The sequence below is a fragment of the Lissotriton helveticus genome, chromosome 8 (genome assembly GCF_964261635.1).
Source record: "Lissotriton helveticus chromosome 8, aLisHel1.1, whole genome shotgun sequence".
Lineage (NCBI taxonomy): Eukaryota > Metazoa > Chordata > Amphibia > Caudata > Salamandridae > Lissotriton > Lissotriton helveticus.
Window position 1 is genome coordinate 1,598,252,946 of NC_136069.1, and position 25,543 is coordinate 1,598,278,488.

General features: G+C 46.5%; 1 protein-coding gene across 1 annotated transcript in view; it reads left to right on the forward strand.

Moving 5' to 3' along the window:
• Nucleotides 1–24,663, forward strand: part of LOC144772074 (ecto-ADP-ribosyltransferase 5-like) — a 77,240-nt gene extending 52,577 nt beyond the window's left edge. Inside the window, exons 3-4 of the mRNA XM_078656259.1 lie at nt 10,693–11,413; nt 23,277–24,663. Of these exons, the coding sequence (XP_078512385.1) occupies nt 10,693–11,413; nt 23,277–23,323 (768 nt within the window). The 3' untranslated portion in view covers nt 23,324–24,663. The remainder of the gene's footprint in view (nt 1–10,692; nt 11,414–23,276) is intronic.
• The last annotated feature ends 880 nt before the right edge of the window (nt 24,664–25,543 follow it).

The following is a 25,543-nucleotide window of genomic DNA, read 5'->3' on the forward strand; positions in this document are numbered from 1 at the left end:
GCTCTCCTTTTATCATCGCCTCGGGCAGGTTTGTGACCGACTATATGTTAGCGGTCCCACCTGCCCGCTTACAATGCGACCGTCATGCTCTTGTGCTCTGGCCCTAAAAAAGGGCTGCAGCACAAACTGCAGTGGAAAAGGGCAGTTGTCAAATATCCATGTACCATGAGCCAGGCACACAGTGCATGGATGGTTGGCACCACATTGTCGAGAAGTGTGGCTCAATGGTTAGAGCGGCAGACCCTGATGCAGAGGTCTGGCCCGGACCAGGGTTCAATTCCCGCCTCAGCGAGTCTTCAGCTCAATTTCCACGGACCTGATAATTCTCGCCTCGGTGCCTATTATAATCTTGGGTCCCACTCTGCAACTCTGGGCAATAGCTTGCTTAATCTCCACAACGGCCCCAACAGCGCTAGGATGTCTGGCTTCACCTTGGGGGTGCCCAGGAGTGGGCACGTCACAGGGAAGGGCCAGGAAGGGTTCCACAGTGGTATGTGTACAGCGCCTTGAGACCCCTTCGGGGGTGATTTGTGTGCTATATAAGCACTACATTTACATGTGCCGCCAGGGTCAAAAGCAGAAGATAGGGGTCACCAAGTCCCATTCCATCTTCCGTTACATGGCGGTCCGACCCCTATGTAAGGGAAAATGGACATTGTTATCCCTAAGGTGGTCCCTCCACAAGCCCCTCCCCAAATATACGGATTACGCTCCAACCAATGCTCCGATGGCCTACTTGAGCTTGTTAGAGGCGTCAGTCGGTCCCTCCGCCCGCTGCTCTCCGACCGACTGCGTCATTATGCAATGGTTAGACCGCAGCCTCAGATGTCGGACAGACCGCCACCGACGTCCTGGTGGGGCGATTCACCCGACATCATATTTCAGGTCCTTAATATAAATATAATGTAAATTAAATTTGTTTAAGTAATATGTAAAAATATATATAAAGTATACTAATTTAGACAAGCACACACATATATCTGTATATGTGTACGTTTATATGTTATACTAAAACTATCTTAAAATGACATACATTTATATATGTAAGACTATTCACCTCAAGGAATTATAAATCAACTATTCCCACTCAAATTCATACAACAGTAGGGGAAGCTTTAAACTAAGACGAGGGGAAATGTACTATTCCCACTCCTGTCTGTTCAACAGTAGGGAAAACATTGGAGTCATGAGGGGTAAAATTTACTATTCCCACCCCAATCTGTGCAACAGAAGGGAAAGCCTTGGACTCAGCAGGAGGAAAATGTGCTATTCTCACTCCAGTCTGTGCAAAAGTTAGGGATAGCGTTGGACTAAGGAGGTATACAATTTACTATTCCCACTCCATTTGGTGCAACAGTAGAGAAAGCATTACACACCAAAGGGGTAAAATTTACCATACCTTTTAAATGTATCCACCACTTACTTGTGTGTGTGCTTACGTCTCTTAGCCGACCACAAACAAACGCATACTCCACTAACTTTCACTTTAACCGCACCACCAGTACGGTTACACCTTTGCCGCATTTTATCGTATACACTGCACCTTACAAATCAGCAATTGCGATTATTTGTGATCTAAGCAACCATGCTAAAGACTCTCCTCTGTATGTTTGTCCGTCATACATGTTGTTTGTCCAGTAATGCCTGGAGAGGGAATCCCATTCCCACATATATAGCACCTTAGCGAGTGCTTTACATTTTTACAATCAACACACTCACTTAAGTATAGATTGCACCATCACTTATTCAGTGGTCCTGAGGAAAGCCAGTTTTACTACAAAGGTCTGGCTGAAACATGTAGAACACACCTGGATGTAGGAGGTCCTAATATATACTCCAATTACATCCACTTGCCTTTTTTAATGCTAACAGAGGCCCTGTTATTAAAGACTACCTATCCCCTCGGGTGCTGGGACCACTGTATAGCCTTTTAAATCTCACGGTCACGTCACCCACACAGCACACTCAGCAACATACTAGCTCTGCTGTATCCAGGCATAATAGCACACCCGGGACACATTCGGTGTCACTGGGTGGGCCTGATGATGAAGCATGCCACCAACTAGGTTGGTGGGTGAGGGCTTCATGAAGAAACCTAATTGTTTCCACTTTGTCATACAGTCCTGAGTCCTGTAAACCTTCACAAATAGGCTAGTCCTCTCTGATTAACATATAATACCTGGGGATATGGACTAGCTACCTAGTCCTCTCTCTCTCCTTGATAAACTGCATATATAGGCAGCGCACAGCTGCGAGAGACACTTGAGACCCACCATGGCAGAAAAATATGGTTTAACCTTTAACGAAAATGACATCAGCGAGATCCTCGCAGACCCCTCCTTCCTGGCAGATTTTAACATTTCAAACACTATAGCTCAAACCACAGACTGGGATACATTAACTGAGAAAAAACGCAACCGGATCAGGACCATCTTGCATGGAGTTATACTGACCCAATACTTACGGACCAACACGGCCCCAAGGGGATTCTTGGTCACCAATGCCCCAAGGATATTCCTGGAAGTGCCACCTTTAGAAAAGACTGGGCACAGATAGCCTGGCACTGCACCAGGGACTGGCTGGTGCTCATCATCAAAACGGACAAATGCTTATCAGAAGCCAAGATAATTGTTATCAAAGCAACAGAAAGCCACTTTAGAACCACGATTACATCATATAAGAAGAAACTAGACAATCAGAATACGGAAATGGTGGAGTATAAAGAGTACCTGACCCATGCAAAAATCAATACATTCCAAAAAGACCTCAACAAATTCAGCTACGCAATAACATACCAATACGCATACGACAACTATGTACCTTCAAACAAGGCTGACAAATCCAGCGACACATCAGGAGACAGTAGCTCTGTATCTAGCCACTACAGCTCTGGTTCCAACACACAGCGCGGCAGAGGACGCCAATTGCAACAATGGCCACAAACCTGGCAAGGACCGCAACAGGTGCCCGCCTGTGGTCCACCACCCTACGGACATATGCAAAATGCATTTTTCGGCTATCCACACATGTATCCACCTGGCCCACTCCCCTTTTTCCCAGGAAATCAAAGGCCACCTTTTTTAGGAAAGAGCCGATGATCACACGGCAGAAGACACCACCAACAAGTACACTGGGCGGAAGAGGAGTACCCAGTGAGCGCGAACACCCGCAACAAATTGCGGGAACAACAACTAGGCATGATCAAACAAGGACCAATAAACCACCTACTACCCTGGTATTCAACCTGTCAAGCACCCCACTGACAGAACAATAAGCATCAGTCCTTAACACAGGCCTATCCTTCGTCCCTACAACCAAACTAGATAAATTCAAACTTCATGTTGAATTGGCGGAATTCTTCAGGAAACTCAAACTGAAGGCCTTTTTCGAGAAAACTAGACTGAACGATGACACCGCTCCGGACAACCCCAATGAGACGGGTTTAAGACTAAAATCCAACTTCATACCACCCCCTACCAGTGTCCGAGCTGAAATGACTACCTTTGAGCAAGCAGTCTACCATGACATAGAAAAACTGAATCCCACTGGAACATTCAACAATCTCTCCAGACAAGACCGCGATACCATCAAACATCTACAGGATAACCCTACCCTGATCATCAAACCTGCTGACAAAGGCAGAGGGATTGTGCTCCAGGACAAAACGGACTACGACAAAGAGTGTTGCAGACTTCTCAGGGACACCCACAACTACAAGCTTTTGAGAAACGATCCAACAGCTAACCTAAGAACAACTATACATGCCTTGGTCAAGAGTGCTAGTGAATCAGATCATATCTCTAAGCAAGAAGCAGAATACCTGTGCACAATGAATACCAAAGTACTATACTTTTATACCGTTCCCAAAGTACACCAAGGTAAAACACCACCTCCGGGCAGGCCCATCGTATCAGGGATCAATTCCCTTCTGGAGCCCCTGTCCCGGTATTGTGATTACTATCTTAACCCCCTGGCCCAACAAACCCCCACTTACATTAAAGACACAAAACACCTCCTCAACACCGTCCAAGACATGAGCTTTGATCAGACAACCAAGCTCTTGGTAGAACTTGACATAGAAAGTCTTTACACAAGCCTCCCACAAGATGCCACACTCCAGGTCCTGCATGACGTCCTCATGCAAACACCATGGACATACCACACGCCAAGGAAATTCATCCTTGACTGTGCAGCTCTTGCACTCAAAGAAAATGATTTTGAGTATGAAGGAGAATTCTGCTTACAAATAAACAGCACATCAATGGGGAGCATTTTTGTCCCCAGTGTGGCAGGACTGTATGTCCACCATTTCGAACAGGAACACATTCTGGCCACCACCAATCCATATTCAGGCAACATAAAACATGGCTCAGTTACATAGATGACATCTTTATGATCTGGGAGGGAACACCAGACATATTGGCCACATTCCTTACCTGGCTCAATGGCCTTGACCCATAACTACAGTTCACCAGCACCTCCAGCGCAACTGAGCTGGCACTTCTTGATATCAACATCACTGCCAAACAAGGCATCCTGACCACCACCACCCACTACAAACCAACCACAAGGAACTCATTACTACGCTTCGATAGCTTCCACCCCAGACTGTTGAGAGAAAATCTCCCCTTCGGCCAGTTTCTGTGCATACGCAGGAACTGCAGCCAGCAGGCAGATTACATAAAACAGTCAGCTGCCCTATCATCCAAATTACAAGAACGAGGCAACCCCAATAAAATCATTGAGAAAACAAACAAGAGGGCACGCAACCAAAACAGGGAGGCCCTGTTAGAAACTGTGATCAAAGACCCTGAATCACCACCAATGACATGCGTCACTACATATATCGCTGCATCCAACCAAGTATCTAGCATTGTCCGCAAACATTGGCGTATCATTAACTCAGGATCTAGAAAATGGGAGATACCACGATTTGCATACAAACGGGCAAACAACCTGTAAGACCAATTGGTGTCCCCACGCCCAAGAGCATGTCTGAAACCCAAAGCCAACACTGTCCTCAACACTTGGGGACTTCCCAGAGTCACTAGGCACTACCCATGCAACAACTGTAGCGTGTGCCACCTAACTGAACGTTCCAAAACACTTAACCTGGAACCCGGTAAAATCTGGACACAACAACAGTACACCAACTGTAACTCCAGTAACATGGTTTACCTCATCACATGCCCATGCGGCCTCCGCTATTGGGGTATGACGACACGTAAAGTGAGGACCAGAGTGGTCGAACATCGGAGCACAATCAGGTACAAAAAGAACATCAGCAGACTGACAGATCACTTCTAGCAAAATCACCACACCCCCAATGACATGTCATGGACGGTCATCGAACAATTCGACCCCAAACAACGTGATAATGAAAAGATCCTCCTGACTAAGGAACAAAGATGGATCTAATGTTTATCTACACAACATCATGGCCTGAATTATTCCATCCCGTGGTGCTCCCTGAAACCATGACTCTTTCCCCAATTGCTGAACATGACACCCTGAAAAATGTTCCCCCTGCTTTGCTGATCTCACCATCCACTTATAGCCCTGAACACCGTCTCCCTCCCTTGAAATCCCCAGTCTTGGGTCGCCCTTCACTTAAGACAGACCAGCTATAATGTTTGTTTTTAATTAATTTTTTAATTTTTAATCTTTCATTTTCATTCAAAAGCTTGTCATTTAAGACTTTTTGTAATCTTAACATGCACACGCACAATAATTACACCTCCTGACCCTCTGGGCTGCACAAGCGTATTTCACGCTCGCACACACCCACAACTAGGCCGCCTGGCAGCAGTGAGGCCCGGCGTCATCTCCATGACAACGCCCGACTCCACTGCGCATGCGCTAGAACAGAATGCTCGGTGCCACACCTGCAAAGGCGCCATGTGAGCATGACTCAACAAGCTATCGGCAAGCGTAGTCTCTCTTCTATGTCCCGAGTACAGGGACGCCACACCGATCCAGGTGATACCAATGAAACCAAGCATATTTAAAGATCAGCGGAAACCTCTAACACTTCCTCGGAGATCTGTGCGGGAACAACAGGTTTCCTGCAGGTCTTGACCACCTGAGCCGTGAGTAATATGCCAATCATCTGCAGTCTGGATAAGCCACCTTCCTTTGCAGGTCCCTAACAGCCCATGGCTCCCTCATTTAATTTAATTTTAGGGTCAACACCTCTGCCTGATTTCTCCCTGGGACATTTGCGGCAAAACGCTAGCGTGAGGATACCTTTTTAATGTATCCACCACTTACTTGTGTGTGTGCTTACGTCTCTTAGCCCACCAAAAACAAACACATACTCCCCTAACTTTCACTTTAACCGCACTACCTGTAGGGTTAAAACCTTTGCCGCATTTTATCGTCTACACTGCACCTTAAAAATCGGCAATTGCGATTATTTGTGATCTAAGCAACCATGCTAAAGACTCTCCTCAGTATGTTTGTCCGTCATACATGTTGTATGTCCAATAATGCTTGGAGAGGGAATCCCCCTCCCACATACATAGCACCTTAGCGAGTGCTTTACATTTTTACAATCAACACACTCACTTAAGTATAGATTGCACCATCACTTATTCAGTGTTTCTGAGGAAAGCCAGTTTTACTACAAAGGCCTGGCTGAAACATGTAGACCACACCTGGATGTAGGAGGTTCTAATATATACTCCAATCACATCCACTTGAATTTTTTAATGCTAACAGAGGCCCAGTTATTAAAGACTAATTATCCCCTCGGTGCTGGGACCACTGTATAACCTTTTAAATCTCGTCACCCACGCTGCACTGCAACATACTAGCTCTGCTGTATCCAGGCATAATAGCACACCCGGTACACATTCGGTGTCACTGGGTGGGCCCGATGATGAAGCATGCCACCAACTAGGTTGGTTGGTGAGGGCTTCATGAAACAACCTAATGGTTTCCACTTTGTCATACAGTCATGAGTCCTGTAAACCTTCACAAATAAGCTAGTCCTCTCTGATTAACATAACATTTACTATTCCCACTCCAGTCTGCACTAATGCAAGAACATATACAAAGGGTGCAATTCTGTGACTTTTTTAAAGAGTTGGGCCCATAATTAGGTTTGGAGTAAACCAAGATTTTTTGGTTTTATTAAAATGCTATCTCTCTCTATCCATAGACTGGCTACTGCTCTTTCACAAAGAGCATATCGGCACACAAAGTAGTTTTGTTCAGTGCCAGGGCCTACTGTGGCAAAGTGTGATTTTTAAGACCACAAAATATTATTGCTTTTTGCCAATGTTTGTTTTAGTGGTGAGGGCCTGGCTGCTCCCACATCAATAACATTTCACGAAAACCATATCAAAACAAGACATGCATTGACAAAACCAAAAGGCTGTCCACCAACATCTGATCTATTGGCTTTACGAATGCTTGTTTATTTTCATGTTTCCTATTATCTTGTTGAAACTGGTTGCATTGATTTTCCATTATGAATATTTTTTGGAAATACTAGTATGCATCAACACATATTACTAAATGATGCTTCAAAGAAATGCTACCTACAGTAGTTTAGCAAGGCATTTGTTTTTCCTGATTGCAGTATTTTGCAAACATTTTATTTAGAAGCAAAGGACCATCAATCTTGCTTTTAAGCTTCTGCAGATATTTGCATTTAATTATTTAATTTAATTAATTAGAAAGCATTGTGGGAGCATTGTTTATAGCCTCATATTTTTAAACTTTGCAAACATGTGAACACATTTTCGCACTAGAACCACTGTCAGTAGTGCAGTCTGAACTTACAACATTTCCTTAGAGCGCTCACCCTATTAAGATAGGAGTTGTATTAATGAACCATAAATACAAGTTTGACCAGCATTGACATACAAGTACAGATATTACCTTAACTACAGACAATGCCCTTCCCTTATCCATAATGTGGTACTGTAGACTGCAATCCAGAGTGGCTTTAGGGGGTTGGGCCTACTTGTCCCAAGGACAAAATAAACATGAAAACATGTTGTCCTTGACCCCAAACAATATGTTTTAATTGTCGGGTTGTGGGAATTCCTCACTGCTGAAACCCCACATGTCTCTACAACATTTGCAATTAAATTAAATTTACAAACAACTAAAAAGTTACAATATATATTTAAAAACATTAACAATAATTATACAAACAATGTATTACCTACTGGCGCTCGCCAGTAGCTAGTTATAGTTAGGACCAAGTTTCCATAGGAAGAGCATTTTTTGTTTTGCTTATAAATTTTGGCGTTGTTTGATGAATCTTCATGAAATTTCCCAAACTAATTCTTTGTTCATATCAGCTCCTATGTTGAAAGTTTAGGGGTGATTCGTCAAGAGGGGGCCGAGAAAAAAAGAGGGTCCCAAAACGTGTTTTCTCCATGTTAATTTCCATAGGAAACTTTAGACAAGGCTACAGGTCGAACGGGTGAACTGAATTACCCCAAATTTGGCAGGGAGAAGGGTCTGGTCTAGAAAGCACGCTTTTGTTTATTTGGTGTAAATCCGTTCAGTAATTTTTGAGAAATATAAAAATTTACAGATATCAATATTTGGTAATTCTGCCATCTGATTGGCTGAGGCTTTACGAGCACAAGCTTGTTGCTTATTGGTTGCGAGCGGTTGCAACTAGGAAGAGTTGGCCGCCATTTTGTGATTCCATTGAAGCGAGTAAGGGGAAAAAAGAGCAAAAAAAGTATGAAAGGAGGATAGGAGCACTGTAACCTCTGTGGGGGAGTGTGAAGCGAAGTAGTCACTCCTACCGGTCTGAATGTGCGGTGTTGCTCAGAGTGACATGGTGCTGAGATGATATGCTGCTACACTCGGGTATGAAACCGAGAGCCTAAACCGTGAGCTCATTGCTATAAAGTGGTCTGGTCTTTGTAGCATACGTGTGGAAGTAGTGTTGGTAGGCGTTTAGACCATACAGGGAGTGGGAAGCGAACTACTGACTGCTATTGTGCATTTATACTATACCAGAGGCGGCAAGCGAAGTATTCACGCTTACTGGTGTGAAGACTTGGGGACCGAGGTGATTGCTGTAAAGGGATGGACTCTGGGCACTGTAGTATACATGTGCAAGTAGTGTTAGGAGGCGTTTATACCATACAAGGAGTGGGAAGCGAACTACTGACCCCTACCATGTGTTTATACTATACCGGAAGCGGGAAGCGAAGTACTCACGCCTACCGGTGTGAAGACTCGGGGATGAAACCGAGCTGATTGCTGTAAAGTGATGGGTACTGGGCACTGTAGGATACTAGCCGCTTTAGTATAACTGTGTAAGTAGTGTTAGTATGTGTTTATAGTATATAGGGAGTGGGTAGCAAACTACTTTCTCCTACTGGTCTGAAGACTCAGAGGATTAAACTGTGAGCCTAAATCGTGAGCTCATTGCTGTAAAGTGATGTGCTCTGGGTGCTGTAGTATACCTGTGAAAGTAGTGTTAGTTTGCGTTTATATAATACAGGGAGTGGGAAGCGAACTACTCACCCCTACCGGTCTCAAGACTCCTGGGTGAAACCATGGCAGTAAGGGGCAGTGAAAACTGTCTAATGCCCCCCTCGCCATAGAGATAACTTCCATGGCTAGGGTGACATTATGTTTTTTGATTTCCTTTTTGGAAAAAAAACGAAGTCTGATGGACTCCTATGTCATGTTGAAGGCACCATGCGTCAAAGTTAAAAGAGCATTGACAGGTACTCCCTTGATGACGGTTCCTAACAGTGCTTCAGCCTGTCAGTCGTTTCTAAATTTGGCAGGTGGGGACTACATAAGGGCGATGGAGTAATCTGCTTCGTCGCCTTGATGGACTTACATCTGCCTGCCAAGATATAAACTGGCCTGTTAGTGCTGAGGTTGAGAGATCCCACCCAAGGCCCTAGGGTGCAGATACAGCTGCAAGAAATGACTTCACAGTCTAGAGAGAGGCGATATCTGGCAGTGAAAACCGGTTGAGATGTCAGTACTTCCAAAATACAAATGTTTACCTTGCACCAGGGGGCAGCTATCAATAGCACAGCAGGAGCAATGGCACCATGTCCCAGGGGTGTGAGCGTCCCACTGCTCCCCAGTTGAAGCGGCATTTTGTAGCAGAGCAGGGGTGAGGTAACATTTTCCATTCTTGCTTTGAGGCCTATAGTCAGGGTTGGATTGGGATTGAAAATCGGCCGGGCACGCAAAAAGAAAATCGCCCACATTTGCATAATGCCTTTCTCCAAATGACTGCTTAGGCGTAATCTTATAAAAAAAAAAGCGGGGGTAACAATAAAATGCACACGTTAGTTTATAATGCTGAAACACACCTGGAAACTAGTGAGGCCACTTCTCCTTCTCAGGATGTGCACATTTTAATGGACCGGCCAGCGAGACAAAGGGAGTGATACCTCTGCCCGTGAGCGCACATCTGCTTATAAAAAGGCCACTCAGACACCCACTGGGCCGCTGGCTGTTCGAACAATAGAGACAGCTCCCAAATCGGCCCCTAGACTCAAAAAAGCAGCCCACAGCAGGAACTCGGACACCGGCCCCTCGGGCATTGCCCGAATGCCCGAGTTACCAATCCGACGCTGCCTATAGTGCCTCTACTGTGCCACTGCCCTACAGATGCCATGTTGTAAATGTACTGTGCTGCCTCAATAAACTCCCAGTGTTAATTCTGCTGTCATCTCTTTCCCGCAGGCAAACGTAATCGTGCTCGACATGGCGCCGAACGCCTTTGATGATCAATACATAGACTGTGCTGATGCAATGGAGCAAAGAATCATAACAGAGGGACTGTTACAAAAAGAACTGTCCGGAAATATTCAGTTAAGACAGAAATGGGAGAGTGCAACAATACAATGGGCGCGAAAGAAAAAGAGCGGCACGCTGCCCCCACTTCCCCAGGGCTTCAAAGACGAGTATGGGGTGGCCCTGATAACCTACACGGGTGCTGGTATTTACAAGGAGTTCAACGCCGCTGTCCGGGTGAGTGGCCAGTCCCGAGCATATTACATGACCAATTTTCATTTCAAATCCTTGCACTTCTACCTGACCAGAGCTATCCAGCTCTTAAAAGACAGATGCAACACGCAGGCCAGGATTGTCTACAGGGGAGTGAGGGGGCTTCAGTTTTCGCCACCGACGGGATCAAACAAGAAAATGAGGTTTGGCCAGTTTACTTCAACATCATTGGATAGAAGAGCAGCCGAGGGATATGGCACGACTTCCTTCTTCACCATAAGAACCTCCCATGGAGCTAGCATTCAGGACTGCTCCTCTTTCCCTGATGAGGCAGAGGTGCTGATTCCACCGTATGAGGAGTTCACCGTGACCAACACGGAGCAAGGCAACAGATTTGTACTCAACAGTACACAAAAGGCCTGCAGTAAATATAACTGTGCATACGTAAACGGTACTGGTAGGTATTTGAGGGACGCAGTGTGCCTGTCTGTGCGAAACAGCATCATTTGTTTGTGTGCAGATGCATAGAATGCATGGAACCCGTCCTGTTATACATGGTATATATAGGAAATACTGTGGCCAGTGAGTGCATGTGGAGACCTTGAGCCTGATGTGGAGTCAGGGGGAGGGGTACATCTTCACACCTTCCTGCACCCTAATTGCTAGGGCATTCGCATATAATGCACATGTAAAAAGGCAATGATACATTCCTCACGGTTATGACTCCAACCTCTAAATCAGCAAATTTAGCCTACATAGAATTGTTTTACTTCATACTAAATGCTGATATAGATCTGTTCCTCTGACACTACAAGGTCTCAACATCAAGTGATGCCATTGGGACAAATCAAGAGACCCATGATTAGTGCTCAAATACACTGGAGCAGGAAATAATCACACTAACCATCGCCTCCTCACCCTAGGCCTGATTCACCAAGGTAAACTTACATATCTGTGTAAGTTTACTATTTATTCTTATTCACAAACTACAAGATTATTTTTACTCCTAGAACTTTTACGACTGTGGAGACTTCGCAGTCAGGGCCAAGGACTTCGCACATAAAAATATATCTTTTCCAGGGGCGTGCTTCAGGGGGGTGTTTGGAGTGTTACACCCCCCCGACCCCTAATAAATGTATTTTCTTATAAACAGTGGCGTACAGGTGCTTTCTGTCAGATAGGGCAGTGTGTCTGTCAGATTTCTCATTGACAAAAACACACATACACTCTCACATCTCCTGTTTTGAATGTCCTAACATTTTTATATTACTAAATATTGTTTCTTTCACTTAGTACTCATACCAATCTGCCGCTGTTCATGAGCCCTCCTTGTCATATAATGTATTTTAACATTATATGCTAGTAGTGGATACTTACCTTGCCGCCTGGTCCTGCGTCTCTGCTCCTGCTTTCCTCCGTCAGACTCCAGGAACTGGAAGCACAGCCAGGCTCCCCTGACCAATCACAACACTGCAATGCAGAGTTGTGATTGGTAAGCACCCGGCTCACCTGACCAATCACAACTCTGCAATGCAGAGTTGTGATTGGTCTGAGTGTAGTGTTTCCAGGGAATGGAGGTCTGGGCATGTTCTCCACGTAGGCTGTAATGCAGCCTGCGAGGACATCAGGGAAAGTGCGCATGACTGTGTGGCCGGTCCCAAAGCCCCGCGCACCTGCCCGCAAAGCAGCATGGAAACATGAAATGATAACAACTCAAAATTATCATTTTATGGTTCCTTTATTTGCACTGCTTAAAAGCAGTGGGAGATGCTCCTCCCCCATAGTAGAGGAGCCGCCACTGTATGCTTGCGTGATCGTCTGGAACTCTGAAGCTCAATCCCCGCACCGCCCCCAAATCTTACTGACCAAGCTACGTCCCTGATCTTTTCATGTGCTGAGTTCTCCACTCTGTGGGTGGGTTGAATCACTAAGATAGTAAGCAGGCAGCATATGGATGAGCATCCTCCTGGGAGTAGGTTATTGTGATTTAGCAATTTATTCTATTTGTGGTGGATCTTCAGGTTCTAGGTTTATAAGTCACTTAAATGGCAAAGATTTTCAATTGAAATTACTGAGAATGTTGGTGCTGTTTCAACTTCCTAGGTTTTTCTTAAACATGTTTTTATTAACCCTGGGCGTAGTGGGAGTAGTGGGGCTTCGCGAAGCTATGCGAAGTGGGCAAAAAACTACGCCCAGCCACGCACTTCGCGTAGCCCCACTACGTGCCAGTCGCCTCCCTCCCGCCTCCCTCCCGCCCTCCCTAAATGCTTAAATGACATTATAAATGAATTATAAAACCACTTACCTTGTCCGCCACGTCCCTGGGGCTCCTCTCGTCATCGCGCCGCCGGCGCGCGCGTCTTGGATACTAATGCGCATGCGCGGGCGGCCGCGCATGCGCATTAGTATCTAAGACGGCGGTGCCGGCGGCGCGATGACGAGAGGGAGTCCCGGGGACGCGGCGGACAAGGTAAGTGGTTTTTTAATTAATTTATAACGTCATTTAAGCATTTAGGGAGGGCGGGAGGGAGGCGGGTGGCGGCGTAGTGTTGCCTGCTTCACCTACTTTGCAAAGGGCGAAGTAGGCAACACTACGACCACTTCGTGGGCGTAGCGAAGTTGCCCGCCCAGGGTTAGTTTTTATTGTGTTGTTGTGTGTGGTATGTGGTGTGGTGGTGTAGTGCTGTGCTGTTGATGTTGTGTAGTGTTGTGTTGTGTTAATTGGGATTTGTATGGCACAGGTAATCACCCATGAGAGTATCTAGGTGTCCTGCAGAGTAAGTTCAAGCGCCAGGTCTTCAGTTTGTTGTGGAATTGAGGAGGAGGCCCTGATGTGTTGAAGGAGGTCGTTCCAAGTCTTGGGTGCGATGTAGGATAATGCTCGACCTCCTGTTCTGCTTTGTGGAAGCGGGGTTGTGTGCGAGTGAGAGTCTGGTGGGTTGGTGAACATGAAGACATTTATTTATTTATTTATTTTTTCATGTATGTTGGTCTGATGTTGTGCAGTGCCTTGTAGGCATGAATAAGGAGTTTGAATTGAATGCATTTGTGTATGGCGAGCTAGTGGAACTCTAAGGTGTGGTGATATGTGGGAGATCGAGGATGAGTCCAGTGTCGGCTGCTATTTACTGGGACTGGCGGGGTGGGGGGATGGGGAGGGTTGTGAATGAAAACCAAAACACTTACCTTCAGGCCCGCCACCCCGGCAGGCCACCACGTCTCTGTTTGCTTGTTGCCGCCCTTTCTCGCTCCTGGAAACAGGAACAGGAAGCACCCGTGCTCCTGACTCCCCTAGCCAATCACAACGATACAATACAGCACTGTGATTGGTCTGAGCGCCGTGGAATGGCCTCAAGAAGGGAATGGGAGTCTGGAACATATTCTGCACCTCGGCTGTAATGCAGCCTGGGTGCAGAACATGCAAAGTGCGCATGACGGTTTGGCCGGCCCAAGAGGGTTGGTCACAGCGTCATTTTACACCTTGGAGTAGGTAAACCACTCCTCCCCTGCCCTCTCTTGCAGGCCAGCCCTGCCCTGCACCAGGAAAGGAAAACTAAAATGAGAATAACGCTAGTTTTTATCATTTTAGTTTCCTTTAACTACTGCTCACAGGGCAGTGGGGCGACACTCCTCCGCCTTAGCGAAGGAGCCGCACTGGATGAGTCTTGCTGCAGCATTGTGGATTTTTTAAAGTCAGTGTATAAGATGGTTGTAAATACCAGCCTAGAGCGTGTTACCATAGGCTAATTTGCTTGTGATGTGTGCTTGTGTGAAGGTGGATCTGTTGCTCATTTAAACGTCTTGCTGAGAATGTGGCAGCAGGAGGAGCCAACCATGTTGACCTGTGCTGTTGGGTTGATCTTGCCATCCTGGATGATTCCCAGGTATTTGACATGGTCCCATGGTGTGGGTCTAAGTTCAGCTTACCACCAAGTGAAGTCCCATTGAGAATTCTTGTTCCAGAAGATCAGCACTTCCGTCTTGTCGGAGTTGAGTTTTGGGCAGTTAGATCTCATCCAGTCTGCTTTGGTGATCATGCAGTTGGAGAAGATGTTTTTGGTGGTGGTGGTGGTGGTTGTCGGTCAGAGAAAGGATGAGTTCAGTGTCATTGACATAGGTTATAATGATGATGCCTTAGGATCTGATGATGTTAGCGAGCAGTGTCATGTAGATGTTGAACAGGGTTGGGTTGAGCGGTGAACCCTGAGGGACTCCGCAGATCAGATCCTTGGATTCAGATGTGTAGGGTCGTAGTCTGACTTGCTGTGTTCTTCCTGTAAGGAAGTAGCTTGTCCAGTTGAGTGCCAAACCTTGGATGCATATGTGATGCTGTTTTCTGATGAGGGTGTGGAGGGAGATGGTATAAACATCTGCAGGGAGGTCAAGAAGGATAAGGGCTGCGGTTTCTTCACAGTCCAGTATTGTGTGAATGTCATCTGTGACCACAATTAGTGCTGTTTCTATGTTGTGGTTGCTTCAAAATCCTGATTGGGTGTCATCCAATAGGTAGTGGAGTTCAAGGTGGCTTGTAACATTTTTGTTCTCCATCACTTTGGCATCGTTTAGGAGAAGAGAGGGGGGTCGTAAGTTGTTCAGCTCATTGAGGGCTTTTACTGCGGCACATTTCCAGGCTTCTGGGAAGATGGTGCATTTGAGGTGGTGCTGATGAGGATGTGATGGGGCTTGGGTCTGTTGGGGCTCGGAGTGTATTGTTTCCATGATCTCTGCTGTGTCTTCTTTGGTGAGTGTTTTCCATTCAGTCAGATGTCCTTCCCGGTAGGCGGTGGTCAGGTTGAAGATGAAATCTTTAGGGTCTGATTGTTGATTGACGTTTCTGTAGATCTTTTCTATTTTGTAGTGGAAGAAATTACATAAGTTGTTGCAGAGTTCCTGTAATGGGATGAAGGTGTTGGCTGCGTCCTTGGGAGTGGTGAATTATTTGACTATTGAGAAGATCTTCTTGCAGCTGTTGGAGCTCGCCTCTATGTGTTTAGTTAGGGCCCTCCTTTTGGTGTCTCGCAGGAGTTGGTTGTATTGTCTGAATGCATCCTTGTAGGTGGCTCTGATGTCGGCACCATGGCTGGATCTCTATTTTCTTTCCAGCTGCTTGCTGTAGTGCTTGAAGTCCTGGAGGTTGTCTGTATACCAGCTGGCTTGTTTGTTGTTTTTGATGGGCATAAGACAGTCTGCGCAGTTCTTTTTTTTGTAACTCTTTTTATTATCAATAAAGCATAAACAAACAAGGCATAAAAGGTAATACAGCTGGATACGTGTTCAAGGAGGAAGGAAAGTGCATTACAATTTAATACAAATCTTCAGTGTGAGGGGGGGCAGGGGGAAAATTAGGGTCACAATACATTGAGGCTTAAACAACACTAGGAATGTCGGGTCAGGGGGAAAGAGGAACATCCGGAATATCCGCCAGGGGAGGCGTACATATATCGCCTCGGTAGTAGTTCCAATGGCCCCAGATTTTACCCCATTTCTTCGGTCTGCCGCGTGCCACATACACTGTCTTCTCTCTAAACATACACCAGTCCATGTTTTCCTTCCATGCCAAGACCGTGGGCGGTCTCTGGGAACCCCACAACTGCGCAATATCTCTCTTGGCAACCATATTCCCAAGGGTCGCCCACTGAGTCTGCGCCACATCATAATCAGTCGGTTCCCAAACATTCAACAGACAACGCCTGGCTTAAGGCAACAGCGCAACACCCGTGACCTCCTCCATTACAGCATGCACTCGATTCCAAAACACCACCACTTCCGGACATTCTCAAATTATGTGGAGGAAAGTACCAATTAAACCGCATCCACGCTTACACAACCCATCCACAGAATAACCAATACGAATCAGGCGAGGGCCGGTCACATAAACCCGATGCAGGATCTTAAGCTGTACGAGTCGGAGACGGGCCGGAATCGCGACCTCCTTAGGTGAGGATATCGCCGATTGCCAGTCCTCATCATCCAACACTAGACCGTCACTGGTCCAGGCCTCTCTGAGTTGAGCCAACAGGTCGACCCGATCGTTAATCAATTTCTTATATATCAAAGAAATAGTGCTGTCGGGAACATATCCGTCGAGCACCCGATCTTCGAGTGGGGATGATTCCGGGATAACAATACCTTCAGGAAAAACCGAACTTAACGCGTGGCGAATCTGTATATAACGGAAGAACTCTTTGTCACTCAGCTCATATTCCACCTTCAACTCCTCAAAGGTCTTAATCCTACCCTTGGCCCAGAGATCACTCACCTTGCAAATACCAATCACATCCCACTTCTCAAAACCTTTCGTCCTCCAAAGGCTGCCTAGTCTTTCAGACGCATAGAGCGGAGTCGCCCGGGTCAGTCGATCCCTCCATCCCATTGCCGCATTCGCACATTGCCACACTCGCACCGCTATCTTAGTGGGTCCCGAAGGTTTCCCTCCAGCGTATTTGGAATAAAGCGCCCTGTTGTAATCTCCACCCGGTAGCAGCCACTTATCCATCTCAAACGCAGGATTCAACGCAGAACCGTACATGCCATGATTAATCGCTCCTAACTGAGAGGCCCAATAGTATCGCCTAATATCAGGAAGTGCGATACCGCCGTCGTACCAGGGAAGCGTCAACTTGGCGAGGGCGATACGCGAACGCCCATCCCATATCAACCGCCTCTGCAAACTCTCCACCTCCCGGAAATAGCTCGCCGGAATGACATCAAACGTGTTCTGAAGCGCGTATAAAAACCGCAGCAAGGACATCATTTTAAAAAGAGCTGCGCGCCCGAGGGAGGACAATGGCAGTTTGCGCCAGGCCACAACGTCAGATTTTAACCGTTGGAGCGGAGGAAGCAGATTACGGTCGTAACGGACCCCGGGGTCTAATGTAATAAAGACCCCCAAATACTTAAATCCCATCTGCGTCACCTGTATGGGGCAACCGCGTGGCAAAGAGGGAGTGTCACCAGAGAGTACGTAGACACAGGACTTCGTCCAATTAATCACAAGGCCGGAGCTCCTCCCGAACGAGTTCAGCACATCAAACAGTACAATCAACGACTTTCGAGGCGAAGTGAGATACAACAAGATGTCATCTGCATAGAGTGATATTCGATCCTCAAAGTCTGGGGTCTACTGAATACCCCTCATCGATGGCTCCCACCGCAGCCAAGCAGCCAGGCGTTCCAAGGCGAGGGCAAAAAGTAGCGGGGACAACGGACACCTCTGCCGCGTGCCCCTCCCAAGAACAAAGGACTTAGAAACCCGACCATTCACCACAATCTGAGCCAGTGGTTCCTCATACAAAAGTTTCACCCAGCCAATGAAACCAGAACCGAAACCAAACTTTGCAAGGGCAGCCCAAAGATACGACCATTCCAGTGTATCAAAGGCCATCGTAGCATCCAAGGAAGCCAAGATGGGCGGTTCACGTAGGGACGCTGCTCTCGCTAGAACGCCATGCAAGCGTCGCAAGTTCAATGCTGTATTTCGATGTGGAATGAAACCAGATTGATCCGGATGGATCAGGTCACTGATCACTTTTATTAAGCGGTTTGCCAGCAACTTTGCGAGAATCTTAGGCTCCGCATTTAGAAGTGAAATAGGCCTATAGGAGGCACAGCGATCCCGCGGCTTCCCTTCCTTGTGAATCACCACAATGGTCGCAAGTCGCTGATCACGGGGGAGGGAGCCGATGTCTCGCGATTCCAGGAACATATCACGAAGGTACGGCGCCATTTTGTCAGGACGCAGCTTGTAAAGCTCGATGGCGAGACTATTAGGGCCCATAGCTTTTCCGGAACGGACAGAACGAATAGCGAGGGCCACCTCGTCAACCGAAAGTGCTGCGTCCATCAGGTCCCTCTCTGAATCCGACAGGCAAGGCAACGCAATATCTCGTAACAGCAGATGCGAGGCTTCCTCTGGCCTATCGGAAACTGGGGAATACACATTTCGAAAATGTTCAGCAAAACACTCAACAATCTCAACCGGGTCAGTCACTCGCACTCCATCAGTCCTCTCAATCACAGGAACCACACGACTCGCCCTCTCCCGTCTGTCTAACCAAGCAATCAGTTTCCCAGCCTTGTCTCCCACATCATACAGCCGTCCCTGCTGCTCTCTACTCATAACTCTAGCAGCGTCCGTTACCAACGCCCTATAATCAAGTTGTTTGAGACTGAGGACATACACCCTATCATGTGTGATACCCAACTCCAAATCCCCTTCCAGCTCAGCTATTTCGGTATCGAGGCGGACCACCGCATCATTTTTGCTTTTCTTGGCACCAGCGATTAATGATAACGCCTGTCCACGGATAACCGTCTTGAAAGCCTCCCACAGTGAAACAGAAGAGGACACAGACCACACATTCTCAGCAAAATACTGATCCAGAGACTTGACCAACTCTGCCCGGGTTTTGGGGTTGCGGAGATACCAAGGATTAATCGGGGCCACTCGACCCTCAGCCCCCATCTTGGTGTCCATCAAAAGCCACAGTGGGGAGTGATCTGAAATACCCCGAGCCAGGTGTCTAACTTCCCTAACTAACAAGGCCTGTGATGCCTGCATCAAGGTATAGTCAAGTCTAGAATGACTACCGTGAGCACCAGAGTGGAAGGTGTATTGCGCCTGTCCCGGATGCAGCAGCCTCCAACAATCTACCAGTCCCAGCGCCTCCAGAAAGCCACTCAGCCAAGACTGTGATCTTGTGAGGTCCCTGGGGGGGTAACGGTCCTCCCTACCAGAGACGACAGAATTGAAATCTCCACCCATCACTAGAATGCCATTTGGAAGCCCCAGAATTACTCTCCCAAATCAGCAAAAGTCGTAGTCTGTAGACCAGGTGGGATATATACAGAAAGCAGTGAAATATTCCTCCCCTCCCACCTACCAGTGAGAGCAGCATAGCGCCCCCTATCATCGAGGAGTATGTCGTCTATCTTCAGTGGGAGGGAGCTCTTAACTAGAATACCCACCCCCCTAGAACCAGTAATGAATCCGGAGTGTGCAGCAAGACGATATCCTCGCCGATTCATAGCATGGCATGTGTTACCGATCAGATGTGTCTCTTGCAGTAACACTACATCAGGGGAGAGGCGCCTCAGCAGCTGCAACACTACCCCACGTTTTATCCTATCTCCCAACCCGTTAACATTCCAACACAGTAACTTCAACCCCCTACCCCCATCCCAAAAGTGAATGCAGAACCCACCCCATAGGGAACACAACACCCAGATCAAGAAGTAAAACAATACGTTGCCTTGAGAAAAAATTAAACACACCCAAACCCCTCCCACCCCCCAACAAATACCCGATACAACCCCCCCCACCCTGCACCCCTGCGTTAGACTCAAAAGCAACCACAACTTGCAGTGTGCCTGTCGCCCTAACATGAACTATTCTACAAAAAGAAACCCAAAGGTGGAAAGAGTCCCATTCCCCCCACCACCCCTGGGTATACCACCATAAGTGACGAAAGTGTAAAAGTAATCGAACCACAGCTGCAAGTTATGCACAATGTCCGGAAACCAGAAGTCGTTTCTCATTCTTGCTCCAACGGGCCACCTTCAGCTCCTCCAGAATGTTCCGTGCGATCACGCTGCGTAGGCAAGGTATCAAGCCAGTCACTCACTCTCTCAGGGCGGTCAAAGAAAAACGTCCGATCCTCGTATTCAACACGCTGCCGAGTTGGAAAGAGCATTGCGTATTTCATACCCATGTCCCTCAGTCGTCGCTTCACCCCCTGAAACCCCATCCTTTGCTTCTAAATGAACTGGGTGAAGTCCGGGTAGAAGCTCACCGTAGTTTTTTTGAACTTCGTGGGGCCTCCCACCCGTGATGCCTGCAGGATAGCGTCTCTATCCCTGAAGTTGAAAATCCTGGCGATGATAGGGCGCGGAGGGGCACCCTGTTTCGGCTTCCCACCCGGCGCTCTGTGTGCACGTTCCACCGCAAAGAAGTTGCTCAGGCCTTTGGGGGAAGATGATTTAGGATGAGGTCCTCCACAAGGAGATCTGCAACAGGTTCTTCCGATTTTTCAGGGACCCCAATAATACGTACGTTATTGCGTCTGGCCCGACTTTCAAAATCCTCCAGCCGACGAGCAAAGAGATCATTGGAGGATCGTAGGTTGCGAACCTCCGTCTGTAAATCGGACACAACAGTCGTAAGGCTGGAGGTCTTCAAATCTAAGGATTTGACCTTTTCGTTAGTCTTTGATAAGTCCACCCTGATCAAATTGACGTCGATTCCCACAGTGTCAAGCTTGAGGGCCAGAGCCTCATATTGCTGGCCAATGGAGGTCTTCATGCTAGCGATGGCGCCCATGACATCCTGTAGAGTCAAATCACCCGCCTCTTCCAGAGATCTACTCGCCCCACGGGGGGACCCCTTAGGATGAGTATAGCGATCCATAACCTTCGATTAAATGGTACCCCCGGTGAATGGTCTTAGTCTTTCATTTCTTGCTATCGGGTTTGCCCGCCATAGTGGGTGCTGCGCCCCAGAGGGGCCTTTGAGACCTGGTAAAAATGGCTCCACACGATGCACCCACCGGGATCTCCAAAAGCGAATGTCAGCAGGATAGCACCACAACCAAAAACACTCAGCAGTTGGCACATGATGAGCTGCGGGGTCCGGCTGCATCCCGGGCTATCAGAGCGATCTTGAGATAGGAGGAGGCCGAGGAACCAAAAACAAAACCGAAAGTTAACTCCGAGGTTGTGAACAGAGCCCCGCAGGCCGTTGTTGTTCGACTACTGCCTGGACACCATAACGACTCGAGCCCCGGGTAGCTCCATGGAGCAGGCCACAAAAGTTCAAAGTATCGTAGTTGCGGTTCCCGGAGCCAAAATCAATTTTTGAAATCAGCTATTATATCAGCTGGGTTGCGTCTTCAATAACCCGTCTTCGTGGTCAGGATAAAATTCAGGATAGATGCGGGAGGTGGCGAGGGTCCCAGGAGCCCTGTTCTCACGCGGCCATCTCGGATGCGCGCGAAGCTCCTCCTCCGTCTGCGCAGTTCTTGATCCATTCTTTAAAGTTGATGACATCTTTGTGGAGGTCGTTGGTGGTATTGGGTTGGTCAGTTTTTAGGGCGTTGAGACAATATGCCTCTGTTACTTTGGACCAATTCCATCTGGGTAGGTTGATGCTGGTGGATGTGTTGACTCGTGGTGCATTGATGTGGAAGTGTATGATGGATTAGTCCATCCACATGAGCGGTGAGGTGTCTGATCCTGTTGCTAGTGACGAAGATTGGATCCAGAGTATGTCCTGCGATGTGTGTTAGGTCATTAAAAAGCTGGGTTAGTCCGATTTTGTCTTTTGCGGAAGGCTGTAGAGCAGGTGTACGCTGTGTCCTTGATGTGGAAGTTGTGGATGCCGAGTAACACAAAATCCTTGGAGTTGATGGTGAGGGGAGCAATGAAGTCTGTGATGAAGTTGCTGAAATTGGTTAATGGAACTGGTGGTCGATATGCGAGGGTGCCTTTTAGGATGAAATTTTTTTAGTTTGTAGTCTTAAGTGCGCGTATTTCATGAAGAGGGTGTTGATGCCCATAGATGTGGTGCATTTGAAGATGTCCTTTTGGAGGATTGCAAGTTCTCCTGGCCTGTGAAGGCAGTCCTGTTATCCGATCTTGTCATCTGATGAGATAGCCACAGAGATGTTGGGTGCCAAAGCAGGGTTGAGTCTGGTTTCCATGAGGAAGAGGAGGTCTGGCACATCGTTGCTGAGTAGGTCCCAGGCCCCTGTGGCATTTTTGATGAGTGAGTGGATGCTGAGGAGCATGCATGCAAGTGTTTATTGTGATGCTGGTTTGGTGTATTATGTGACGTTTGCTAGGGTGGTTGGAGTTGTTGTTGGAGCATGACGGACATGTGTGGGTGTGCAGGTGTATGCCTGTGCAAGGAGGTTGAAGGCTCGCTGATTTTTGCTGATGAGTGTGATGGAGTGAGGTTTGCAAAAAAGCACCTTCATGAAATTAAGTACCCCATTATAATAGACTAATTGTGTGGAATTAATCAACATTGCATCCAACACGAAATTGGGGAAATGCTTTTTGCCTATTGAAGCAACTAATATACTAGAGCATGAAGCTATGAGCATGTATTTGTTGTTTCCGCATGGAAATTTAACTCTAGTGCATGGTTGTGCTATGTTGTACATTGCACATTTTGCACATTGTGCAGAATTAACAGTACAATTGCTTTTATCTAGTCGCAAATGCTAGGTAATAAATAACATGGGTTATTAGAATGGTGGGTGGTGAACAGAATGTGGTTTCATTATTATAACTAAATACTTTCTTGTGTTTGCCTATTTTAGTCAACAGGTGCCCATTGAAAAATGGCTGCCCCTGCAACTTGATATAGTGAAAGCAGTTGTGTGATGAGCCAAAGAGAAGTGCGCCTGCGTGAAAATTGACAGAAGACCTACACAGTCAAGCTGAACTTTGGTCATGGCCGAGCTGATCGAAACTCTATTGTCTAGTGTCAAGTGAAATACATGTGTTCGTGGGAACCTGCATCGCCATGAACTTTTTGTGACTTCAACGCGGAAGTTGAAATAAAACATGTATTAAATTGTTTTGAATATAAAAATGTATAACAATAAAGATAGACATTGTATCAATTTTAAAAAAACTCCACTGGCTTACTATAAAACAGAGAGTGCTGTTTAAAACCTGTTGCACTATCCATAAGTGCCTGTCTGGTAATGGCCCGGAGATCTTAACAGGGAAATTTTCCCCATATACTCCCGTAAGAACTCTGAGATCTGGAGACAATGAACTACTATGTGTCCCCAGATTCTGGAAATCACGACAAGGTGGTAGAGCCCTGTCAGTGGCCGGCCCGAAACTCTGGAACGAACTCCCACTGGAAATCAGAGCTTGCAGGGATCATCTTCCTTTCAGGAAAAAACTAAAAACTTTTTTATTCAACTATTAATACTTGTAGTACTATAGTTACACATGACAGGGCTATTTGCTTTCTGACGTTGCCAATGGCGCGGAGATACTCCCTAGGGAGTCGATTCCCAGCGCGGTATAAGCTTGCAAATAAAAATAAAATAAAATAAATAATTTACTCACATTAGGAACCAGTTTGGGTGGGTTATTGATGAGAACCTGGTGGTGAGATGTTTCTTCCCCCCTGGCCAACCAATAGCTGTAAGATTGAAACAAATCTGTGTCTGGAAGCCAAGAATTAGGATATTACTGGGGTCCACAGTTAGGTCATACACCGCACGTTGTCAGAAACTGTGACACGTTCTACAGACTTAGGTCCAAGATGAGTTTCGGGAGTGCTTTGGGTGGAGACTGCGTCCAAGGAGCAGAGAATTAGTGAGATAGATGAGAAAACATTTTTCTAAGTAAGTTTAGAGTTATCTGTGGAACCTGTCCTATAATATTTGTCTTCTGAGCCTATCACAGGAGACAACCGCCACAACCTTGGCCAGGGAAGTGGGTTTCCTATTCTTTTCTAATGGGTAAGATATCATTAAGCATTCTCTATTGAAATTTCTCTATGTATATTATGTTTGCTGTAATTTTGTTACTATCCTCTCTGTATCTATGAGCTTCCGCTTTGACATGATTTTTGGGTCACAATTATATGCACTGTTTTGGGAATTTTACATGTGTGAGTTGTGTGGCACTGTATTTCTAATGACACTGCATCTTGAAAAATTGAGATAAAATGATTAACTTGAAGCCAGAGTCTGTGGTTATTTTATAGTGATAAACAGTTGGGATTTGCCAAAATCACTAAAACTAGCAACTAATGGTCCGTCGACCAGAGGAGATAGAAGAAATGATGAATAACTAGGAAATTATAGTTGTGAATACAAAACTGACAAAAATAAAAAAAAAACCTAATCCAGCGCCCGTTCTCCAAGGATCTAATGGGTAAAGTGTGATGGGCCCTGTTTCTATTAAAATTGTTGTGTGCTGAAATGATTTCGGTCCTTGGGTTATATTTAGGGGTTAGCACTGGATCAGGTGTATATTCAACAGCTCTTGTGTACCAATGCCAGACCACATCGGTGCGTGTTCTGAACTAAGCTATGTGACAAGTGGGATTCACCTGTTGCGGGTATTGAGTGCCTGGACACTCAAACTAATGGGCTTCATCAAGACTGCTATCAGTGCAGAATACATTCTGTATTTTCTCTCTGTGCATACAGGACAGTGCACACCACCCATACTCAAAGTATGAAAAGTAAACAAAAATGTAAATATGGGTGAAGACAAACATCCATAACTTTCAAAGTAGTCCATAGGAGAAACAACCTTTACAACGCAACTTTTACAAAGCACTACCATTACAACGCAGTCATCACATCGCAACATCCCTTACATCGCATGCCATTACAACGCATACCATTACAACGCATGTCAATACAACGCAGTCATGACAGCGCATACCATTACAACACATACCATTACAACGCATAGTACCCTTACACTATCCAAAACTTACCCTACTGTTGCACCCCCTGGAGTTAGAATAGTAATTTTTACCCCTATACTATCCAATACTTACCATACATGCAATGTAATGGTATGCTTTGTAATGGTATGCGTTGTAAAG